The sequence below is a fragment of the Talaromyces marneffei genome, chromosome 1 (genome assembly GCF_009556855.1).
Source record: "Talaromyces marneffei chromosome 1, complete sequence".
Classification (NCBI taxonomy): domain Eukaryota; kingdom Fungi; phylum Ascomycota; class Eurotiomycetes; order Eurotiales; family Trichocomaceae; genus Talaromyces; species Talaromyces marneffei.
Genome location: NC_072348.1, coordinates 3,463,808 through 3,489,150, shown reverse-complemented (window position 1 = coordinate 3,489,150; position 25,343 = coordinate 3,463,808). Strand labels below are relative to the sequence as shown.

Genomic DNA, 25,343 nt, shown 5'->3' with positions numbered 1-25,343 from the left:
TTTTATAATTAATAATAAGAGATAACTATCTCTTATTATAATATTATTAAATTATTAAAAATTAATAACGTAATCGGTAAGCGGTCCGGCCATGTAAGCGATCCGGCCACCGCTCTCCGGAAACGCGCTCTATTCTATTTACTACATTTTAACACGTCAAAAATGCCACCAATTCGCAAAAAAGACCCTTTAAAATCGGCTCAGATTGAGGGCAAGATTGAGCTAGCTATCTCCGATTTGAAAAATGGAAGAATTCGCAGTATTCGTGAAGCTGCAAGAATCTATACAATCCCCCGTACGACCCTCCAAGATCGACTGAATGGAGTACCATATCAACATGCGATACGCGCCAACAACCATAAATTAACTCAATTTGAGGAGGAATCGCTTATTAAATGGGTGCTTGATCTAACAAAACGTGGATTACCAACCCGGCACTCTCTTATAATAATCTTCTCTCACAATATAGAAATCAACAGGTTGGAGAAAAATAGATATATAACCTTATTAAATGTTACCTAGAGATTAAATCAAAGTTCTTACAAAGATATAATAACTATTAACGTGCTAACTGCGAAGATCCAAAGATAATTCAAGAGCATTTTGATCGCGTACAAGCTGCTATATCTAAGTATGGAATCTTACCAGAAGATATCTATAACTTTGATGAGACGGGCTTTACTATAGGACTCTACGCAACTATAAAGGTTATTATTAGAAGTAATTAATATACTCAGCCAAAACTTTTATAGCCTAGAAATCAAGAATAGATAACTACTATTAAAGTAACAAATTTAACTAGTTAGGTTCTTCTACCTTTATATATTATTTTTAAAGTAAAAAAAACATGCGATTAGATTGGTTTGATAATCTCTTAGATAATTAGAGAATTAATATTAATAAGAATAATTAAACTACAGATTAAATAGGATTAGAATAGCTTAAAACCTATTTTATTCCTAGTATTAATAGCTGTATAATGGGAAGATATTAAATATTAATTCTTAATAGCTATAGAAGTTATTTAATTATAGAATTTGACCATATATATGTTAAGAATAATATTATTCTAATCTATATACTATCTTATTCTTTATATTTTTTACAGCCTCTTAATGTTAGTTGTTTTGTAGTTTTAAAGCAATATTATAAACAGCTTATTAAGTAGTAAAGAAGGCTTGGATTCAATTATATTAATAAAATTAACTTTCTTATAGCATTTCTAAAGGCTTGTACAATAGTATATAAAACTTAAACTATATAGTATAGCTTTATAGCAACTGGGTTAGTACCTTTTAATCTAGATTAAGTTATACAACAACTGACTATTTAATTAAAGACTCGAACACCCCCTCCTAGTCAATCAAGCAATATATAATCTTTATACTTAGAAACTCTTTAAAACCTATGTCAATTTAAGCGCCAAATGACTATAATTTAGGAGCGAATGAGCCGGCGTACGAGAAGCCTATCTGAGGTTATTGATGGAGCAATTTTACAGATATTAAAGGCTTATGAAATGAGTATTAATGAGCTTACAATTGTACGAAAGGAGGTTCATGAGATCATCTACGCGCGGTGCATGAAAAAGAGAAGCAAAAACATCAAAGATCTAAGAAGCAGATATCTACTGAGCAACGGATTACTAGAGAAGAAGTCCAAGTACTCGTATAAGGGCAGGTTGAGGTATCTCAAGTGGTTACTACTACTCCTGCTGCTCCTACTGATCCGGAGCTCCCAGCCTCTCAACCAGTCGCACGCCGCCAATTTCGCTGTAGTGGTTATGGGATTGAAGGGCATAAAATAAATCGATGTCCTAGTCGTACTAGTAATTAATTTTTTGTATATAATTTGTATGTGAGTTAGAAATTAGGATTTGAAATCAGAATAGAGCGCGTTTCCGGAGAGCGGTGCCCGGATCGCTTACATGGCCGGACCGCTTACCGATTACTGTATATATTTTTTAATTTATTATTTCTTTTTTCTTAATAAATAATATTGAATATTTTGTAAATAATATTAATAATTATATATATTCTTTTTTTAAATTTTTATTAATATATTTTTAAAACTTCTTTATTTTTTAATATTAAATAAATTTTTTAGGATATTGATTCTTTTTTTTCTTTAAATACAATAATATAATCTTATTTTTATAGTCTAATAAAGTCATATATTATTTTATTAAATAAATTATTAAATCTTTTATATTTTTTAAGTAATATTATTTTTATATTATTTTTAAATTATAGTTTTTCTTTTTCAATCTATTCTATAACTTTATTTAAGAAATTTATAATTATAATTTTTAAATTCTTTAGTAATCTTTTTAATTCTTTTATAATTTTACTAATAATTATATTCTTTTTTTATTTTATAATAAAGTATTTATTATTTTTTTAATATTAATTTTTAGGCATTTCTTTATTATAGAAGTCTTAATAATTAAAATTTTTTTAAATAATTATATCTTATTAAAGGTGAAAGACTTCGCGCACCTATGAAAACACCCCTACGCAGGTAAAGAGTACTGCGGGAAAGAATCCAAATTATAAAAGACTCCTCCAGCAGCCCAGTTACCAGCTTTAGGAATCTCAATCAATATAGTTGAGCCATGCCACTAAAAAGACTAAAAAGGGGTGCGCCGCGGCCTACACCACGGTTCGCAGAGGACCCTGATATACGCGCATACGCAGCAGTGGCAATCAAAGACCTCACGGCACTGAAGAAGCACGAAGAGGAGCATCAGATCGACATGCCACATAAGTTGGCAACCGCCGTGGTTGAGGCGTTCTTGCACCTGGCACGCCGGGTGAAGCAATCCCCAACGAATGAGCAGATCGCACAACGCCTGGCCCGCGTCGAATTGAGCGTTGAAAAGACGCAGAAAGAGGTGTCTCAAGCCTCTCAAGAGATTAACACCACAAAGAGCAACACTAATAGACTCGTGGAGGCGATATGCCAGCCAGCTCCTCCAGGCACCCGTGCCAACGGCTTCACGAAAAATTCTCCCAGCTTTAGTCATGTGATGGCTAGCTTGGAGTTATACATGCAGGCTTAGGGACGAAAGGTGCCTTCCTATCCTCTGACGGTCCTAAGTGTGGGGGGTCACGAGTGGAGGCAGCTCACCGCTGAGTCCGTTCCCAGCCTAGGAGGACCTGGAGGTCTATCTTGAGCACACCGATGCTGACACCATTACTCCGATTCGACGACACCCTGACTAGGTCATTAAGAAGGCCAACTAGGCAATCTAGAGTCTATAGAATACTATGATTTCACACCGACGCTTTGCAGCGGCGAGAGTCCTGCCTAGTGGCGACGTCGTGCTCCTGGCAAGCATGGTGGACGACGTGGACCAGCTCACTCGCAAGAGCGACTGGATCTGTATATTTAGAGCAACGACTCACATTCGAAAATACACCTAGGGAGTCGTTGTATATGGTGTCGATACTATTATCGACCCTCAATAACCTCAATTCAAGATAATGCTCACCTCTGAGAATATACTAGTATTCGCACAGCTTCCTACACTAATTAATATTGTATATACAGGCTGGCTGCTCAGTGAATATAAGATAAAGGAACAGAATCTTATAACTATATATCTAGTCGTCATCTTTAATGATAAGCAGGTTACTAACTTTACAATCCATAGAGGACTTATTATTAAAGGCCGCCAACACGACTACTTAATATATAACAAGGCTGCTAATCTTCAACAGTGCTTTAAGTATTAGATATATAAGTATATTATACGACACTATCAGCGTCAGATTACTTATATATACTACGCCAGATCTTACAATACTAGGGATTGCCTAATACTAAGAGAAAAGGACCATATAAAGTGCGCCAACTGCGCCGTAGAGAATGCCTATATCAAAGACCCTATAAACAAACTCAACACTAAGCATTTTGCCTACTCACGCGACTGTCTAATTTGGGTATTATGCCTAGCAGAGGCTTACTAGCGCTATATATTAGGCCCTTACTACTATACCCTGATTGTGAGACCTAGCAGGAGCTCTTCTAGCCTAATCTCCTAAAATAATTCTATACCCGCTAAAGCAGTAGAACGGAGTTCTAGGATTCTATCTTATACTAACCTCTCTATAAGACGTTGCTCTGTGCCATCCCGGAGTAAGAGCACTGTCTATAAGTAAAATGCCGAGGCAGTGAGCCCCAGTAATAAACGGAACCTACGACCTAAAAAGACTATATATAAAGACAATAATAACGTGATAGTAGAGCCGATACCAGTTGACCCCTAGAGTCTAATTATATACAAACCCTATACACGCCAGAATCCACTAAGCTTAAAGCCGGTACTAGGAACACAGACATTATAATCTAATATCACCCTGTTGCAAGTAGAGCACCTTAAGGCAGTCTGACCTATTTACTATGCATATAGTATATATATTATCTCCAATAAGAAGTTTTTAGAAGACGAGCTTAGCAGGCGTTTCTATAAGGAAAGAGATACTATAATAGCTACTAATTTTAAAGACAGTAATTAGGCTGCTAATTAATAATAATAAATTAGCATGTTAATTGACTATGAATCTTATAGTCTAACTACTGGAAATTATATAATAAGATCTAGATATATCTCTTTAATAAGAAGGAGGTGTAAGAATATAATATCCTAGCAATCTAGGAACCCTATATTAATAGAAGAACCGACCCTTTAACGATATACTTACTCACTCTTTAAAACCACTTCTATATCTTACTGCAGCCTATACCTTACAAAAACCTTAATATCCATCTATATATCTGTTTCTATATTAATAAGTATATTAATCTAATAATATAGGAAGTACAGTTTTATAATAGAGATATTTATTTAATCAAGTTTATAGTCCATATGCAACACTACAGGTTATGACGGACTGTCAGGCTCATATGACTGGCTTTAAAGCTTAGTCAACAGATACAGTTTCTTGACATAAAAGAATTCAGGGCGCTAATCTCGGTATAATATGACGTAATGTCTATACCCTTTGGCGCTATCCCTTAATGGGAATAGGGCCTCATAGTTTCAACACGGTACCTTCTCACCAAGGATTTCAACAACGACAGCGACGGGGGACATATAGGGGGCAGGGGCCTGGGACGGAGCTCACACACACAACTTAGGGCTCTAACCTAGTGAGGGGCTAGGGTTGGGCCCTGAATTCATTCGCGGTAGGGGGGCCGCGACATTTTTTGGTCAAATATTGGGGTGCCGGCTGCGGGAATCAAATAGAGATATAAGTATGCTGACTCTCTATACTACTATATATAGTACTATTTATATTTATAATATATATAATCTAGAGAAGAGCAGTAGCTAGGGATTACAACTAGGCACCCTCTGAGAAATTATAACTACCAGAGTCTATAATAGTATCTTGTCCTTAAAGACTTCAACCTCTTATTATTTACTTTAGATTGGCACAGATTATAGGCAGATCGATAATAAAGCTATAGAATTGATTAATTTTATAGATAAGCACACCCGGGACTCCCCGGAGTGCAGGGCCTGCGGAGAGCTTAGAGAGACGGTTTCCCACATTCTTTTTGAGTGCCGGGGACGACGTGGGCCCCGGAGGATACTGTATAAGGGGCTGGCTGACGCCGGCGTGCCCTTACCTACAGCGGCAGAGGACGCCCCGGAGGCACGACTTTTTAGTGAGCCCAAGGCCACCACGGCGCTGCTGCAATTTGTAGCCAGTGCCAACCTATTCCGGGATAAGGAGCAAGCCGCTAGAGAAGCTGAACTTGGTGATCATTGGGGTTGGGAAGCCCTGCGAGACTGGGAGGATACGGGGGTTGGATAGGGGGACGGGCACCCTAGCTCGGCCTAATGGCGGCTAGAAGTGCCCTTATGCTTGAGACTATGAGGGCTCCTTATAGGCATGTGTCCTATAAGCATGCCCGAAGGCCCTTGGCGAATACGCCGTATAGGGGCGAGATGAGCGCCTGGATTTGTGTAATGCCCGAGACTATTAGGGGCTGAGGCGCCGAGGCCCTAAGGGCCCCGGGACCTAGCCAAGGCTACAACCGAGTCTGTCATAGCCTGTAGTGCTCTATATAGACTTTAAACTTGATTAATAATAATAATAATAATATTAAACAGCAATATATTATCTACTCTTACTATGCTTCCTATCCAGGATATAGCCACCAGGAGATAGGTCAACGATGTTAGTTGCGACCTTTATAAGACTCTTATTATAAACATATGTATCTCCCCAAGTCCCTCACTCTCTTATTCCCTCTTTCAGTCTCTTTATACTAATTATAGCTATTATATAAGGTTAAACACATTCACACTCCACCCCTTTAATACGGAATTAATAAGAGATTATAATTCATCTAATAAAGATATACCCGAAAATAAAGAGACTCAGTTTCTATTTCAGCCTGGAAATACTATCCGCCTAGAACTAAACTAGGTATAAAATATTTTAAACATCTGTTAATTATATACTAACTTATATAGAAGGATATTTCTAAATATAGCTTAATTATTTCAAGTTATTAGTTTAAAGTTATTATACAATATATTAGTGATAAGCTTACTATTCTAGAATACTTACTATTTCCTAGTAAAGAGGATGGACACTTAATATTTATTTACTAAGAAAATCTATTACTAAATAATATAAATAAAAATATATTAAGAATTATATTTAGTAATCTTTAGTTTAATATAAGTTTATAATTAATATCTATTAGACTTATATCTAATATTTATTTATTTACTAAGATTTAATAATAGTCTATTAAATAAGTTAAAAACTTAAATAATACTAAAGTCTACTTTTTAAATAATACTTCTATATACTATCAGCACTATAAATATACTAGAATTAAATATTATAAGAATATATATTTAGATCTCTACATATTCTATATTACTAATAAACTTAAAAGAATATTATCTTATTATTAAAAGTTATAATAATATCTAACTATATTTTTAGAGGGTAGTTAAGGAATTATAAAGCCACATTAAAGATCTTATAAAGGGGAATCTAATAGAGGCTCAAAGAAAGACTTAAGTATTAAACCTATTCTTAACCTATATTAATCTAATATTAAATATAAGCTTAGATAGTACTCCTCCTTTTATATATAGTAAGCTAAGTTTTATATTATAAAAAATATATATATTAATAAAAACTAGTATTATTAATACATAATTAGCCTATCTAAGATTTTTAAAAGAGATATATCTATACTAACAATATTTTAGGAGATATTTCTGGGGTATATTAATAGAATACAAAATAAGTCTTAATATAGTGCAGTTCTTATACTAATATGTAAAGCTTTATTTAATCTAGATTTTTTATAATAAATTCTTAATCTAGAGAACTTTATAACTATTTAATAGAATTTTATAGAGAGGATTACTGTTTCTTTTTTAGACTAACTAAAAGTAAAAAGCTATTCTACTATATATATTCTCTATTTATATTAAGTTGATATTTAATCCCTATTAAATATCTATTTAATAAAAAATTAAAGATTTATAGACATTTATAGTAGTCTAGATAATTAAAAGGTTTTACATTACAGTAATTGCTCTACCTGATTTGATATTTTCTATATAATTAGGATTAATATTTATATATAATATTAATCCTTTAAAATAAATATAATTATATCCTACTATTACTATTAAGAGCAAATAAAGAATATATAGATAGACTTATTAATATTATTAAGTAATAGGATCTTAATATTTTAATACCTTATTAGTATAGCCTTTATTAATATTGTATATGGTATTAATATCTTATAAATAAGCCCCTTCTATCTCTAATATTTCTCTTATTGAAAAAGAAATAGAAAGATAAAGGTATATAGACTATTAAAACTATCTTAAATAATACTAATAAGCTATAATATTTAATCTATAAAAAGTAACTTACTTTTATTCTATCTAGAGAGAATATATATTATAGACAAAATTAGTTCAAATATATATTTAATAAAGGTTCAGTATTAATAGAAAATTCTAGGAATATTCTATAAGTATTAAATTTAATAAATAATAACCCTCTAATTAATAGTAAATCTAAGAGTTTATTAAAATAGAAGATAGGTATAATATTATTATATATTATATTAATACTTAAGTATAACTTTTTTCTATTGCTAAATATCTTAAAATAGAGATATTATTCAAGATGATTATGAGAAAATTTAAATTATTTTTAATTACTAAATAGAATAAATAAATTAATTATAAATAATCTATATTAATAGATATTTATATTATACTAAATAGATACTTAATAGATAATAATATACGTAAAGTATATAAAACTATATTTTATATCTTATTTAAGGCTTTAAAAGAGGCATCTAGGAAACTTATTTAATAGGCTTATATGTAGAAAGACCGCAATCTAAAGGAATTCATACTATTATAATTAATATATATAGAAAATAAGTACTAGACAAGTATATATTTAATATTAAATAAAATTATGCCTAATAGATACTAGGATTTAGTAATTACCTTTATAAGCTAGATCTAAGTATAATTTAAGATAACGTGTTTCACGGGTAAACTGCTCACCCCAAAACAACTAATTCAGCATTCCCTAACAAACTACATACAAAAAAACGATAAATCATTTAAATAATTATCGGGCAGCATTTGGGCACCAATTACGCTTATGCCCTAGTTCCCAGCAATTACTACACCTAGGTGGTGCGCGCTAAGCGCGCTGTGGAGGCTCAGGCTGATTAGTTACTGTAGCGGCCTTATAGGCTTAATCAAGAGCTTGAGCGAGCTCCCAGCCTTCAGAAACTGTCAAAATACCCTCATTTGGTAGGGCTTGTGTACGGCGAGTACGGCGCTTTTGCAATTGATCAACTGCTTCGCGTAGTTTATGATTCTCGCTAGTTAATATTGCGGCGCTATGCATAGTAATCAATGCTCCCTTGAGTAACTGATCAAGAGCTTGACTTATCGGCGTATTTGAGTCTAAATTCGTCATATTAAGAAGTTTTTTAATAGCTTTCCCCTGCCGCCCTACCGTACGAGGATTATAAGGCGTTTTAGGGCTCCAAGAATGATTGTTTGACGTATTAGGGCGACTCTGGACTGGGGAGGCTTCTTGGACCATAAGATGTAATTGAGATATGACTTTTTATAGATCATATGGCACAATTCCAGTATGTGAAAAGCCGCTCTTAATATTTTGTATAGAATAAGTTTGAAGCCGTATAGATAAAAGCATAGCGAGAAAATCGATCTTATCGACATGGTGAAGCCCAATCCGGATCCGGTTCTCAACGACAGTTCCATATAAGCGCTTTAACACCGAAAAAACGCCCACATCTAATGGTTGAAGTTGTGACGGCCGGACGTGAAGTTATTCGGAAGCAAGTGCGGTTTGACGTTCGCGCGGTTGCGGAGACGGAGAAACGTAGTCCCGACCACGTGAATCCAGAGCACGCGGGTAGGGCTGCGGGAAGAGGGTTATTACTGTCACGTGAGCACGCCACGGATATAGCTACTGGGGAATAGCCTCATGTTCCTGTTTCTTTCTTTCCTTCCCTATGCTTAGTTTTCTCGATTCTAGCTGCCAATATGATTATTGTTTGAGCCTTCACAGAAGTATATGAGAAGAGTACGCCGGTAAGCAACATGTAATAATATTAGACTTTTCACAAGCGCGATTAAATTCTGGTGTCAAATGGCTGCTATGACCATCCAATATTAAAAGCCGATATGCGCCAACTGTGAGCGGTCTTGTAAAAGGCTCAAATATCTTTTCAAGCCATTGTAAACCTAATTCATCAGATGTCCAGCCTTTTGGTGAGTGCGTTATTGACCAATCAGGGGGGAGTATAGGATCCGTATACCATTTAGCCTGGTTATGCCTTGATTTGAAGATAATCAATGGAGGCACTATAATACCACTACTTCCAACACATTCAACAACAGTCACCCATTCACGATTTCCAGGCTGAATAATGCTTGTTTTCCCTAACGATCAGAGCTGTATATAACTTTTGCTGTAGCCCCTATTCTCATAGCAAATCCGGTTTCATCAAAGTTGTAGATATCATCATCAACAATACCGTATGTTATGAGCTGACCTCATATGAAATAGGTTCGGGCAGTCAAGCCCTCACCGAGAACGTGCGACACGTGAAGATATTCCCGAGTACCGGACAGGCGCTGAGCATGACACCTAAGGATAACACCCTTGGGAAATGCATCCGGGATACTATTCCCAGGGCCGTACCAACGTTACCGAGCAAGCCCCGAACATACGGGAATGGCACACGAAGTTCCCTCACAAGCACCGAGACGGTGCTGAACGTACGGAGGAATTGACCGAACCAGCGAGCTCCTTATCCCTATATGAACTGCATGTACGAGCTGAGAATCTTGTTGTTTTCTTTCCTTCTTTTCTTCATGTTATGTTTTCTATTTTAATATGCCCTTACAGTGCGCATTAGGCGGGACTAGCCCGTAACACGTACGTCTGATTAAGGCAGAGTAACTGTTCAAAAAAGCCATTTATAAGAACCGGATCTTCACATAGAGCACGTTTATGCGATAATCTTGTCGGAAACTTCAGTTGTAGACTATCAGAGTATAACTAGGGTAGTTATATTAACAGAAGAAGTTAATATATTCTGTGTACAAAAGGCTTCTTGAAAGCTAAGTCTAAGATGACGAGTGGCTAAGTATATATCCTGTTCGATAGAAGAACGTATACTCAAGTTATCACAGTTAATTCAAGACAGTAAAGTAGAGTAACTAGGAGGGTGAATGAGTGTCTTTATATATATGAGGGATTCCTGATGGAGGGCATCACATATTGTATCCCCGATACAATATGTTGTATCTCAGGTTTATCATATTGTACCCAGGGTATAATATCTAGTATCTTGGATATAACACTAGTCTTCTCTACGGTTGGTCCCATTCCCTTCCTGGTCAATTTCACTGGTTCCTGTCCTTGTACCAATCCGTAGTCGATGATTCTGGGATCATTATCATAGGACGATGTTCCTAAGTTGGCAAGTTCAGCATCTAGTTCACCGGAACATCGTTATCCCTTCAGGGTGACTATGCGGTTAGCTAGTGGCCTAAACTAACTAGTATAAAAGATATTAATAATCTATATAGTAGAGGCTTATAGAATTAAGTTTATACTCTAAATGCTACTTTACCTCGTAGAGGATAATATATAATATAGAAAAGTAATCATCTTCTTAGATAGTTAATCTTAATATTAGGATAAACTTAACTTTATTCTAATATCTAGTCCTTGATAGCTTATTTAGAAGATAAATTAAAAAGCTTATTAATATAATACTATAAAGAACTATTCTAGAACTTTTTTATAAAGTTTTATAGCAGGTAGACGTGGTATAATATAATAATATAAAATAGATACTTAACGTATTTCACGGGTAAACTGCGCACCCCACCGAATTCCAATTTGAATTCAACAACCATTTTCTCGAAAACCTTAAAACATCAAAAAATGACGAAAAAACGTACAAAAAGCGAGCCTTCTTATGGAGGTAGAATTTCTCTTTCTATTGACGCGGTAAAGAACAAAAAAACCAAAACTATTCGCCAAACGGCGCGTCTTTTTGACGTGTCCGAAGCAACCCTCCGGAATCGCCTCAAGGGCGGTATCACATCGAAAGAAGCAGGAATTGACCGCCGAAAATTGACCCCTACTGAGGAGATCGCACTACGGAATTGGATATTATCATTAGAGCGCCGAGGATTACCCCCAAGACGAGAAATGGCGCGAGAAATGGCAAATATTTTACTTGTAGAAAGAGATAAGACTAAACCGCCTAAGAAAATAGGCATCAACTGGATTGATTGATTTTTGAGCCGAACTCCAGATCTCAAATGCAAATTTGCACGCAGATTTGTCAGAGAATCAGCACGTCACAGCCAATAGATCAACTAACTAGTTCCCGACGCTAGTTATGTAATCAGAAAGGAAGCTAACGTAATCGGTAAGCGAGCCGCCACTGTAAGCGAACCGCCACTTTTTCCCGAACCCGTACGCGATATTGATTTCAAATCCCAATTTTCAAGGCCACATACAAAAATATATACAAAAATCTAACTACTAGTACGATTAGGACATCGATTAATTCTATGCCCTTCAACACCACAACCACTGCACCGAAGTTGGTGGCGTACGACTCCTTGAGGAGCTGGGAGCCCCAGCTCAGGCGGAGCAGTAGTAACAGCTTGAGATGCCTCAATCTGACCTTGTACAAGCGCTTGAGCTTACTCTCCAGTAATCCCTTACTCAATAGATATTTGCTTTTTAGATTTTTCGCGCTTTTGCTTCTCTTTTTCATGTGAAGCTCGTAAATCACGGCATTCTTTCCGTACAAGTAAAAGATCATTCATTGTCATTTCATAGGCTTTTGACATTCGCATTATTGCTTGATCAATCACTTGATTTGGGCTTCCTGTACGCTCATTTATACGTTTTGTAATTGTAGTTGACTGGCGTACGAATTGACGTATATTTTGAGGTGTTGTTAAGCAGGATGATTGTGTATTGCTTGATCGACTTGGAGGGGGGGTTGGTGTCTTTAATCGAATATTAAGCTGTTGAATAACTCGATCCGGATTGAAAGGCACTAATCCGGTGGCTGCGAAGCTATTCCGAATAGTTCGAGCTTTATATGCCACCGTACGAGCCTGCGGAAATGCCATTAAAAAGTCCATTTTGTTAACATGATTGAATCCATGCCTCATTCGTTGCTCAACATGCTGCCCATAATATCGCTTTAAAACTGCAAAACAGCCAATATCAAGAGGCTGTAATAGATGTGAAGAATAAGGTGACATGCAGATTAGAATAATATTATTCTCAGTGCATGTACGATCAAATTCTGAAGTTAAATAGCTTCCATGGCCATCAAGAATTAACATTCGATATTTTCCCATTGTACGATCATTAATATAAGGAATAAAATGGGTTTAAGATATTCTAATCCTATTTGATCTATAGTCCAACCATTATTGCTAATATTAATTCTCTAATCATCTAGGAGATCCTCAAACTAACCTAATCGTATCTTTTTCTTTACTTTAAAAATAATATACAAAGGCAGAGCCTAACCAGTTAAATTTATTGCTTTAATTGTAGTTACCTATTTTTAATTTCCAGGCTGTAAAAGCTTTGGCCGAGCATATTGATTACTTCTGGTAATAATCTTTATAGTTGCGTAGAGTCTTATAGTAAAGCCAGTCTTATTAAAGTTGAATATATCTTCTGGTAAGATTTTATATTCAGATATAGCAGCTTGTACGCGATCAAAATGTTCTTTGATTATCTTTGAATCTTTGTATTTAGCACGTTCGTAGTTGTATCTTTGTGAGAACTTTAAATCAATCTCCGGGCGACGTTTAATAAGATCATATACCCATTTCTCTCCAACCTGTTGATCTCTATGTTGTGAGGGAAGATGATTAGCCATTTCTCGTACGAGAGAGTGCCGGGGGGGTAATCCATGTCGATCTAAATCAAACACCCATTTGACAAGTGATTCCTCCTCAGGTTGGATCAATTTATGGCTGTTAGCGCGTACAAGGAGCCTCTGTTGAGTGCCATGCAGTCGATTTCGGAGAGTTATACAAGGAATATTATAAATCTCAGCAGCTTGTGTAATATTTGGGATTTTGACATTCTGAAAGTCGGAAATAGCCAATAAAATTCGGCCTTCTTGCTCAATCAAATCTTTTGACCTTTTATTGCGAATTGGTGGCATCTTGACGCGTTGAATAATTTGAAATCAATATCGCGTACGGGTTCGGAAAAAAGTGGCGGTTCGCTTACAGTGACTGCTCGCTTACCGATTACGTTAATATATTCTATAAGTTATTATTAATATTAGGAGATTACTATTAATATATTAATATAGTTTTAATATGTACTACTATTAATATATTAATATCTAAGAGTTCTTAATTATATAATTATATACTAATACTACAGTCTTATATTTATTAGTTAATATAAATAAAGATTCTTATTATAGTACCTAGATATATATATTATAACTCTTCTAAGCCCTAGCTAAAGATCTTAAGAGAGCCTATAAGTATCTATCTATTTTCTAAATATAAACCTCTATAAGAGTATAACTACTAAGTATAAGTTATTCCTTAGTATAATATACTAGTATACTTTTAAAAATCTTATAAATTAATTCTATATAAATCTAGATAGTAGTAGCTTTAATAAGCTAGTCTAATTAGTAATAAATTAAGATAGCAGACTTAGATATGTTAATATTTTTAATACTTCTTATATATCTTATACTATCCCTCCTTATAGCAGAATCTATTAGTAAGAGAATAGGAATATTAGATTATCCCTTCATAAATCATATTATTTACTACTACTAGGTTTATAAATTTAACTATAAATAATCTACGATAGTTCTATAGTGTCGCTAGCTATCTAATATATATAATTTCTATATTAAACTATCTCTACCCGTGCCAACCCGCACCACCCCCCTCCTGGTGTTGGTGCTCACGGTCCAAAACGTAATATTTTCCAAAACAACATTTTTACCCAAAAACACCAAAGAATGACATTTCTACGCAGAACTAGGATTCGTATCTAGATAAAAAAAGGGATTCTCGTCCGGCTGGTTCCACCCACTGATTTGAGCATCAATAATAGCACACATATCATTATTTTGGGCAATTCGTGAAGCGGTCTCTTTTGCCTGTCTGATCCGCCGTTTCCGAGCCCGTTCCTCAATCCGCCACTTTTTTTTGATTTCCTCAGCTCTCCGCGCGTCAATACGCTTATTAGCATCTCGTACGGAAAGAACACCTCCTACATTCAATATCTGGCGTCGCGATTTGGCCTTAGCTTTGCGCCGATTGAGATCCAATAGTTGATTGATATGAGTCTTGTTTTGCGCCTGTAGATGAGCATTGATGATACTGCTCTTCATGATACGTCGAACACGGCGCTCAAGATTAGGACTAATATCCTTTATTTCCTCCTTAATCTCATCCAAATCTTTCTCAATCCTTTTGACGTGCCGGCCAATTCTGTATGCATCAAGGGGTGGTGACATGGATTTAGTTGTTGGTGAGCTAGGAATATCCTCCTGTTCATCACATTCCATATTTGTAATATAGGAATAGCATCAAGGATCTGTTGAGCGCCAATCTTTTCAAAGACAATATCTGGATTATATGGATAGATACCCCGATCCCGGAATCCAGATCGTATAATCTTCTTAGTAAAGGTTTGCTCGCGGACTTTTGGTAAATTGAATAAAAAGTCATATTTATCAAAAACCACGCCTCCAGCGCGTGCTTGATTATTGACCTCAACGCCATGGAAATGCTTATAATTCTGAAAAGGCACACCATCTAATGGCTGTAGAATATGAGTTGTATTTGGCGGAAATGTATAAACAAGGATTTTTTTGCTTATACAAAACTCATATAGTTCGTATGTAATATGAGCATCAAAATTATCCATAAAAAGTAGTCGCCAACTACTTCCGGCGTATTTCTTCGTTTCAATTGCGAAATGATGAATCCATTCGAAAATGAGCTCACTATTAGAGTAACCGGCTTTGGAGAATGCAACCAAATAATCCTCTTTTTCGAGATGTTGATACCATTCCTCTAAGTGATTCTTTGCTGCAAGAATAATAAGTGGAGGAATCACTTTTCCAGCAGCACTTACACACTCAATAAGTGTAAGAGATTCTCGTGAAGAAGCACTTGCAATTCTCGTACGAGATTTGCCAAATCGTGTGACAACAGTCTCCTTTTTTCCTTGTCCAACCCGGAACCCAGTCTCGTCAAAGTTCCAAATATTTGTATATGTAATCTTCTTAGTATCAAGTTGAATCTTAAGACGGTCAAACCAGGTTTGTAAGACTCCAAGATCCTGAGCATTAAGCCGCTTAGGGTCAATTGGTGTTTGCTCAACTCGTTCGTAGCCATCCGGTAGTCGCTTGAGAAAGCCGTACACCCAATTTGGGCCAACCGTACGTGGCGGGTCTAGGTGCGGATTTGCTCGTGCAAGAATGGCATCTGCGCATCCTGTAATCATTCGATTTGTAGGAGGGGTGCCTATAATATCAAGCTGCTCAATCCATGCTTTTACAGCGCGTTCTTCGGCATCTGTTAATAGTGAATTCGTTGGTGGGCGATCTTGATACGAAGTTTGACCATGAATTCGCGCAAGCAAGCGGCGATAAGGCGCGTCAAATTCTCGCGCCAACACGGTGATTTTTTGATTTTTATTTTGAATATATGATTGGTAGGCATTTTTAATTGCATCTTCCTCTTTTTTGTACGTTTCCGGATCTTTTTTGGGGGTCTTTTTTGGCATCTTGTTGGCGATATGGGTAAAAATGTTGTTTTGGAAAATATTACCTTTTGGACCGTGAGCACCAACACCGGGAGGGGGGTGGTGCGGGTTGGCACGGGTACTCTTAGTTGTAGTAGTTCTCTGTAACATTAATTACTACGTAAACTCTTTACTTATATCTATAAGTTGGATTAGTATACCTTTAATAATAATTCCTTATATTAGAATATATACATAGATTAATTTCCTAAAGATATAAATCTAATTCTTACTATACTAGTAGAGGATCTCTACTCCTACTATATAGTTAGCTTAGAGGTTAATGTTACTAGATAAGAGCTGTCATACGGTCATAAAGGTATAACTAGCTAGAAATAGGCTTAGAGTGTTCTTTGCTATATAAGCCCTAGTACATTTAGTATATTTTATAAGATCTATAGATTATAGCTTCTTTATAGCTATAATCTTGTAATCTATGCCCAGCTCTGTATAGCTAATACTAAGGGTGGATAATCCAGCGCTTTAAGATAGTAGTGAAGCTGCGCTGCAGACGCTGGTCTACTATATATATACCTAGGCGGTCTTCTAGAGGATGGTAGAGTTGCTAGACAGTTCTATTAAGATACTTAATTTTACTATCTGCTCTATTCTTATATGGATTATAGTAATATCCTATAGGACCTGCTTAAGGAGCTCCTTAAACTCCAGTATCGCCTCCGTACGCTCGCCTTACGAGGATATATAGAGTTTTACCTATTAGATAAATGCTTGGAGGAAGATCTTGTTAAGCTGGTTGTCTAGGTTGCTATTAACATGCTGTAGTAGAAGATCTACTATTTCTACTAGTTGCTCCATCCCTATAAATCCGCTTTTTAGAGTCGTGCGGATCATTCTTTTAATTGCCCTATGGGTTGCTATTACTTAAACCGCTGGGTCAAGCTTGTTGATTTTGTTGTGGTGGCTCGGTCGCGTCGCGCCGAATGCCTTGCAGATTGAGATTTTCGCCTGTCAAGGGACTCACCACATCATCCTAGGCTATCGCTATAGTCTTACCTAGTAAAACTAGGATCGATTGATAACTCTTAACTCTAGGAATAAACTGTAAAATATACAGTCGATTCTGACCGGAACTGGGCGCGCAATTTCAAAAATTGGATTCACGTGGAAAGAGTTATTTTTGATTACGAAAATAAATACTTATAAAAATAAAATTAGAAATTAAGAAAATATTAATAAAATTACTATAATCTCTAGATTATAAAAAAAGATATTTAAAAAAATAATCTTTTTAATAAATATAGAATTATTTAAATAGATAATTATATTAATAAATTTAAAATGACATAAAATTTATAAGATTTATAATATATATATTAATTAAGTTTTTTAATAAATATATAGAAACTATAATAATTAAACTAATAAAAACAAAATTAATCTTTAAAATTAAAAAATATAAATTTAATATAATTATAGTTAATTATTTAAATATAATTTATATATTAAAAGGATAAAGATTTAACTAGAGAAAATAGATATAATAATAAACTAATTAATATTAACTAATATTAAAGAACTATAAAGATTTTTAAAAATTAATAATTATATTTAATAATATCTTTAGAATTACTTTATTATTATATAGCTAATAACTGTACTTCTTAAAAAAATTTAAATAAAAGAAAAAGAAAAATTATTTAAAATTAAGATTTTAATTTAAAAATATTTTATAAAAATTATATATGAATAATTAAATAATAATAAAAAATTATAACTTATTATAGTCTACTTAAAAAAATTGATAATAATAAAAGGAAATTATAATATACAATATAATAAAATAATATTTATTATTATAATTAGTATTATTAATAAAATAAAATTTTATTAATAAATAATATAAGTAACTAAAAGAAATAAGATCATAATAATAATAATCTAAAATAAAAAAGTAATTAAATAAAATAGATTAATAATTTAGAGAGAATATATACTATTTATTAATAATAATAAACTATTACTTAATAGATAAATAGGAAAAAATAATCTAAATTAAATAATATTATAAATATTTAAAAATAAGTATAATATATAACAAGATATTATAAATTCTTCTTTAATATAATATATAAAAGACTATATTTTTATTAATAATTTTAATAATATAATTAGCTTATTAATTACTATAATAACAATATTTAAAAAAATATAATTTATAATTTAATAGAAGAATTTAAGTTATTTGTCATATTATTAAGATACTATAATGTCTTTAGAAAAGAAGATTATTAAAGAATTTAATATATTATAGATAATAGATTAATTTTTAATACTAGTTATATAATTAGAAAAAAAGCTAGTTTAGATTATTAATTAACTAAATAATTATTTTATAAAATAATAATTAAAATAATAAAATATTATAATTAATATTTTAAGAATAATATCTTATAATAATAATCTTACAATTATTAGTATAAGGATAGAAACCAGTAAAAAAAACTAGTAAAGAAGACTATACTTATATAAAATTAATATTATATTTAAAATACTATACATTATGTATGCCCTTAATATAATATAATAGATTTAGGATATAATATATAATACCCTTCATTAAGAATTCTTTATATATATACAGATACTTATTTATCTTCCTAATTACTCTACTATCTTAAATTAACTATAATAATTTAAGTATATATTCTTCTATAAAATTAGATATATACTTAATTATTATTTATTTAGACTTAGCTTTCAAGAAGCCTTTTGTACGCAGAATATATTAACTTCTTTTATTAATATAACCATCCTAGTTATACTCTAACAGTCTACAACTGAAGTTTCCGACAATATTATTATATACTCTTAATCTAGTAGATAGTATTAAGTTCTTTATTAATAATTCTAAATAATTAGTATAGTTTTTCTTTAAAGCTACTAAACATATTAATAGTTTCTGGATTAATCTACTTATTATTATTCTTAATTTAATTTATTATATAAAATATAAATTATTTTATTACTTCTCTAAGAAAGGTTCATACTATAAGAATCTTATTTTATTTGATTATAATCTATTTACTATTATTACTACTAAACCAGATATATAATTTTACTAGAAAGACTTTAACGTTCTTTATTTCTTTAAGAATACTTTAATTTTCTCTATCTTAATTTTACTTGAGATATAATTAATATTTTAGTATACTTTAAGCTTAAAAATCTATTATTCTATTTCTTTAAAGGCTTATCTTATCTAATTAATATTAATACTATTAGATATTTAAGTATATCTAGTATTAAATATTAATTTAGGAGTTATACCAATAGATCACTATTAAAGTAGAATTTATAGAGTTATTATTCTAGATAGACTTCTTTTTTATACTAAGGGTTTTGAATTATTAAAAACTTTAGTTAAAGACTAACGTAATTCACAAGCGACCCGGCCACCTCTCCCGAAAATAACTCTCTATATTGATTCTTCATATTTCAACGCGTCAAAATGCCACCAATTCGCAAAAAAAGATCCTCTAAAATCCGCTCAGATAGAGGGAAAGATCGAATTAGCTATTTCCGACTTAAAAAATGAAAGAATTCGCAGTATTCATGAAGCTGCTAGAATCTATACAATCCCTCGTACGACTCTTCAAGAACGCATGAAAGGTGTACAATATCGACAAATTACACGCGCCAACCACCATAAATTGACTCAATCTGAGGAGGATTCACTTGTTAAATGGGTTCTTGATTTAGATCGACGTGGATTACCTCCCCGGCATTCTCTCGTACGAGACATGGTCAATTATCTTCTATTACAACATGGCAAACCACAAGTTGGAAAAAATTGGGTAACCAATCTGATTAAACGCCGTCCAGAGATTGATTCCAAATCCGCAAGGAAATATAATTATGAACGTGCTAAATGCGAAGATCGGAAGATTATTCAAGAACATTTTGATCGCGTACGAGATGCTATATCTGAGTATGGGATCCTACCAGAAGATATCTACAATTTTGATGAGACTGGTTTTGCTATGGGACTCTGCGCAACTGCAAAGGTTATTACCGGAAGCGATCGATATGCTCGGCCAAAGCTTTTACAACCTGGAAATCGAGAATGGGTGACTGCAGTTGAAGCAACAAATTCAACTGGTTGGGCTATTCCTTCGTACATTATTTTCAAGGCAAAGAAAAATGTACGATTGGGCTGGTTTGATGATCTACCAAGTGATTGGAGGATTAATATTAGTGAAAATGGCTGGACTACAGATCAAATAGGATTAGAATGGCTTAAAACCCATTTTATTCCTTATATTAATGATCGTACAACGGGAAGATATCGAATGTTAATTCTTGATGGCCATGGAAGCCATTTGACTGCAGAATTTGATCATACATACACTGAGAATAATATTATTCCAATCTGCATGCCACCTCATTCTTCACATCTATTACAGCCTCTTGATGTTGGCTGTTTTGCAGTTTTAAAGCGACATTATGGGCAGCAGGTTGAGCAACGAATGAGGGATGGATTCAATCATATCGACAAATTGGACTTTTTGATGGCATTCCCAAAGGCTCGTACGGAGGCATATAAAGCTCGAACTATTCAGAATAGCTTTGTAGCCACCGGATTAGTGCCATTCAATCCGGATCGAGTTATTCAACAACTTAATATTCGATTAAAGACACCAACCCCCCCTCCAAGTCGATCAAGCAATACACAATCATCCTGCTTACAAACACCTCAAAATATACGTCAATTCGTACGCCAGACAACTACAATAAAGAGACGTATAAGTGAACGTACAGGAAGCCCAAATCAAGTGATTGATCAAGCAATTATGCGAATATCAAAAGCCTATGAAATAACAATGAATGATCTTGTACTTGTACGGAAAGAGATGCATGATTTACGAGCTGCAAATGAAAAAGAGAAGCAAAAGCGCCAAAAGTCTAAGAAACAGATATCAATTGAGCAAGGGATTACTAGAGAGGAAGTTCAAGCGCTTGTACAAGGTCAGATTGAGGCATCTCAAGCGGTTACTACTGCTCCGGCGGAGCTGGGTCTCCCAGCTCCTCAAGCAGTAGTACGCCGCCAATTTCGGTGCAGTAGTTGTGGTGTTGAAGGGCATAGAATTAATCGATGTCCCAGCCGTACTAGTAGTTAGATTTTTGTATATATTTTTGTATATGGGTTTGAAATTGGGATTTGAAATCAATATAGCGAGTTATTTTTCGGAGAGGTGGGCGGGTCGCTTGGGATTTACGTTAATATTTAAAATATAGTATTAATGTTCTATAAATATAGTTTTATTTTTTTTCCTAGTCTTTTTTTATTAATTTCTATCTTGAAATCTTTATACTAATCCTATACTAATAATTCTACAATTATTATTATAGAATATTATTCTTAGAATATGAAATTCTAATATTCTATTTATTATTTCATAACGTAATTATTTAGTTAATTAATAGCTTAAACTAGTTTTCTTTTTAATTATATAACTAGTATTAAGAATTAATCTATTACCTATAATATATTTATTCTTTAGTAACTTTTTTTAAAGATTAATATCTTAATAGTATAATAAATAATTTAAGTTTTTTTATTAAATTATAAGTAAAATATATTTGTTGAAATATTTTTATTATAGTAATAAACTAGTTATATTATTAAAATTATTAATAAAAAAATACTCTTTTATATATTATATTAAAGAAGCATTTATTATAATATTTTATTATATATAATATACTTATATAAGATTTATATTAAATATAAAAATTTTAATTACTATAATAAACATATAAAAACTTTTAATATAAAATATATTAATTTTAAGTTAATCTTTTTAAATAAAGACTAGTATTAATTAGTTATAATTTAAATAAAAATTAATAAAAAGTAGTATATTATTTTAATAAAATTTCTTTAAAAAATTAAAATAATTTATATTATTGTAATAATTTTATTACTTTATAATATAAACAAAATTAAGACGTTAAAAAATTAAAAATAAAAATAATAATTAATAACTTATATAAATAATAAAATAAAATTACTAAAGGCTTATTATAGCTATATTTAATTCTAATAATATTAATAATTTATTTATAAATAATTAATTCTTAATAATTTATTACTCTTTTTTAAACTAGTTAATATGTTTAAGTTTTATTATAATAATTTAGATTAATAACTAGTTTTTATTAATTTTTTATTAATTTATATTCTTTCTATCTAATTAAATAATAAATTTAATTATTTTTTATTATTAATTTATCTTTATTATTTATTTAATTTCTTATTAGTTTTATTAAGATATAAAATATTAAATATATTTATATTTTTATTAAAATTAGTAATTATTTTTAAATTTTTTTATACTTTTAAATAATTTATATTTAACTATATTAAATTTATTACTATTAATAATTATTTATTTTTTATATCAAAATTTTGAATTTTAATATTTATAAACTTTTCTCTAAAGTTATATATTTTTATATTCTATATTATAGTTAATTATTTCTAATACTTTCTTTAATATTTATTTATCAAATGTCAGTATTTTATAATTAAAGTAAACTTTTAATTAATCTTTTCTTATTTTTTTATTAATAATTTTAAATAATTAGTATAATTTTTCTTTGGAATATAAAAAACTATTAAATATATTAGTAGTCTCTAGGTTAATCTATTTATTATTATTTTTAACTTAATTTATTATATAGAATATAAACTATCTTATTACTTCTCCAGTAAGGCAGCTTCATACTATATGAATCTTATTTTATTTGATTATAATCTACTTACTATTATTACTACTAAACCAGATATATAATTTTACTAGACACCGTTCTTTATTTTTTTAAGAATACTTTAATTTTCTCTATCTTAATTTTACTTGAGATATAATTAATATTTTAGTTAATTTTTAAATATAGTCTTTATTATTCTATAGAGACTAGAGAGCTTGAGATAGAGCTTATAATTCTCTTGGAATAGCTATTATATAGTTAGATTAGTACTTTTAAAGGATTTAGTATATTTAATAATTAGAGAGTCTTAGAGTTAAATATTCTAAATCTCAAGGATCTCCTATATAATTATAGGTTAGAAGCTATGAGATTTACTAGTAGTCTAAGTGCCTAAGAGATTAGAATATAGGAATAGTAAACATGTAGATCTTTTATGGTTATATTAATATAGTTTAGTAGAGAAATATATAGTATAATTATTATAATAAGATTTCTGTAAGGAAGTGATTATAATATAAAAAGATTAGATCTTAGGTAGGGCCTGATAGGTGGAACGATAGTCCGAATGTGGGAATAGACTATGGAAAACTTGTAGTCATTACTTTAGGAAATGTATGGAATCTCTGCTGTGGTTTCCTTAGTAAGAATGTAGGATTGTACGAGAATAATCGCTTACCCTTTCAAAGTCTTCGTCAGGGCTTCGCTCTATATATATGAAGACAGGCACCAGTCAGGTGCCTTATCGGAGAGGGGTTGTAAACTCTAGTTTTCCTGAATGCGCGCTTGCCGCCATAGTCTAAGGCTGGGACTTGAGATATCCCGTGCGTGCCTTCGATCGCTGGCCACAATTCCGTAAGCCCATTGATTGGCCGCAGCGATCTAGCGATGGAATCAGTCATTACAGTCACTTATTATCTAGACTTAGCTTTTAAGAAATCTTTATACATAGAATATATTAACTTCTATTAATATAACTATCCTAATCATACTCTAATAGTCTTTAACTAAAGTTTTTAATAATTTAAGATTCTTAGTATAAAAGAGAAGTCTATCTAGAATAGTAGCTTTATAAACCCTAGCTTAATAGTAACCTATTATTATAACTTCTAAATTAATAACTAGTACTAGATATATTTAAATAACTAATAATATTAATATTAATTAGATAAGCCTTTAAAAAAATAGAATAATAGATTTTTAAGCTTAAAGTATACTCTAGACTTCTTCTACTAAAGATAGTTCTAAGACAAAGTCCTCTAATAAATATCTTCTCTATACTATCTAAGGTAGATATTCTTTATAAAATTATCCTAGCTCTAATAATTATTAATCAAGTTTAAAGTCTATATAGAGCACTACAGGCTGTGACAGACTCGGTTGTAGCCTTGGCTAGGTCCCGGGGCCTTAGGGCCTCGGCGCCTCAGCCCCTAACAGTCTCGGGCATTACACAAATCCAGGCGCTCATCTCGCCCCTATACGGCGTATTCGCTAAGGGGCCTTCGGGCATGCTTATAGGACACATGCCTATAAGGAGCCCTCATAGTCTCAAGCATAAGGGCACTTCTAGCGGCCATTAGGCCGAGCTAGGGTGCCCGTCCCCCTATCCAACCCCCGTATCCTCCCAGTCTCGCAGGCCAACCCCAATGATCACCAAGTTCAGCTTCTCTAGCGGCTTGCTCCTTATCCCGGAATAGGTTGGCACTGGCTACAAATTGCAGCAGCGCCGTGGTGGCCTTGGGCTCACTAAAAAGTCGTGCCTCCGGGGCGTCCTCTGCCGCTGTAGGTAAGGGCACGTCGGCGTCAGCCAGCCCCTTATACAGTATCCTCCGGGGCCCACGTCGTCCCCGGCACTCAAAAGGAATGTGGGAAACCGTCTCTCTAAGCTCTTCGCAGGCCCTGCACTCCGGGGAGTCCCGGGCTTTGATTCGGTGCAAGTATGTGCCTATAGGGGCATGTCCTGTTTTCAACTGATAGTAACGGCTCGCTACACGTTTAGGGGCTTTGGCGGCTATCCTATCAAGTCCCCAGCCTCGTGGCATCTTATAGGCTCTTCCTCGCCTATGAGCTCCTTGTACAGTGTTCTCACGAGCCCAATTCTCCACCGCAGCTCTTCGTGCCTCGGTGCAAGCACGCCTAACGTAGGCTAAGGATAAGCCCTCAAAACCCGGCCCAGCGGGCTTGCTAGCAGCGGGCTTAGCTGCT

General features: G+C 33.0%; 1 protein-coding gene across 1 annotated transcript; it reads left to right on the top strand.

The window, feature by feature from the left end:
• Positions 1–2,614: 2,614 nt before the first annotated feature.
• EYB26_001297 (uncharacterized protein) lies at positions 2,615–3,061 on the top strand (the record flags this gene model as incomplete). Its single annotated transcript, XM_054260608.1, has 1 exon — positions 2,615–3,061. One exon carries the CDS (start codon positions 2,615–2,617, stop codon positions 3,059–3,061), a length of 447 nt encoding a protein of 148 aa, XP_054116583.1.
• Positions 3,062–25,343: the final 22,282 nt, after the last annotated feature.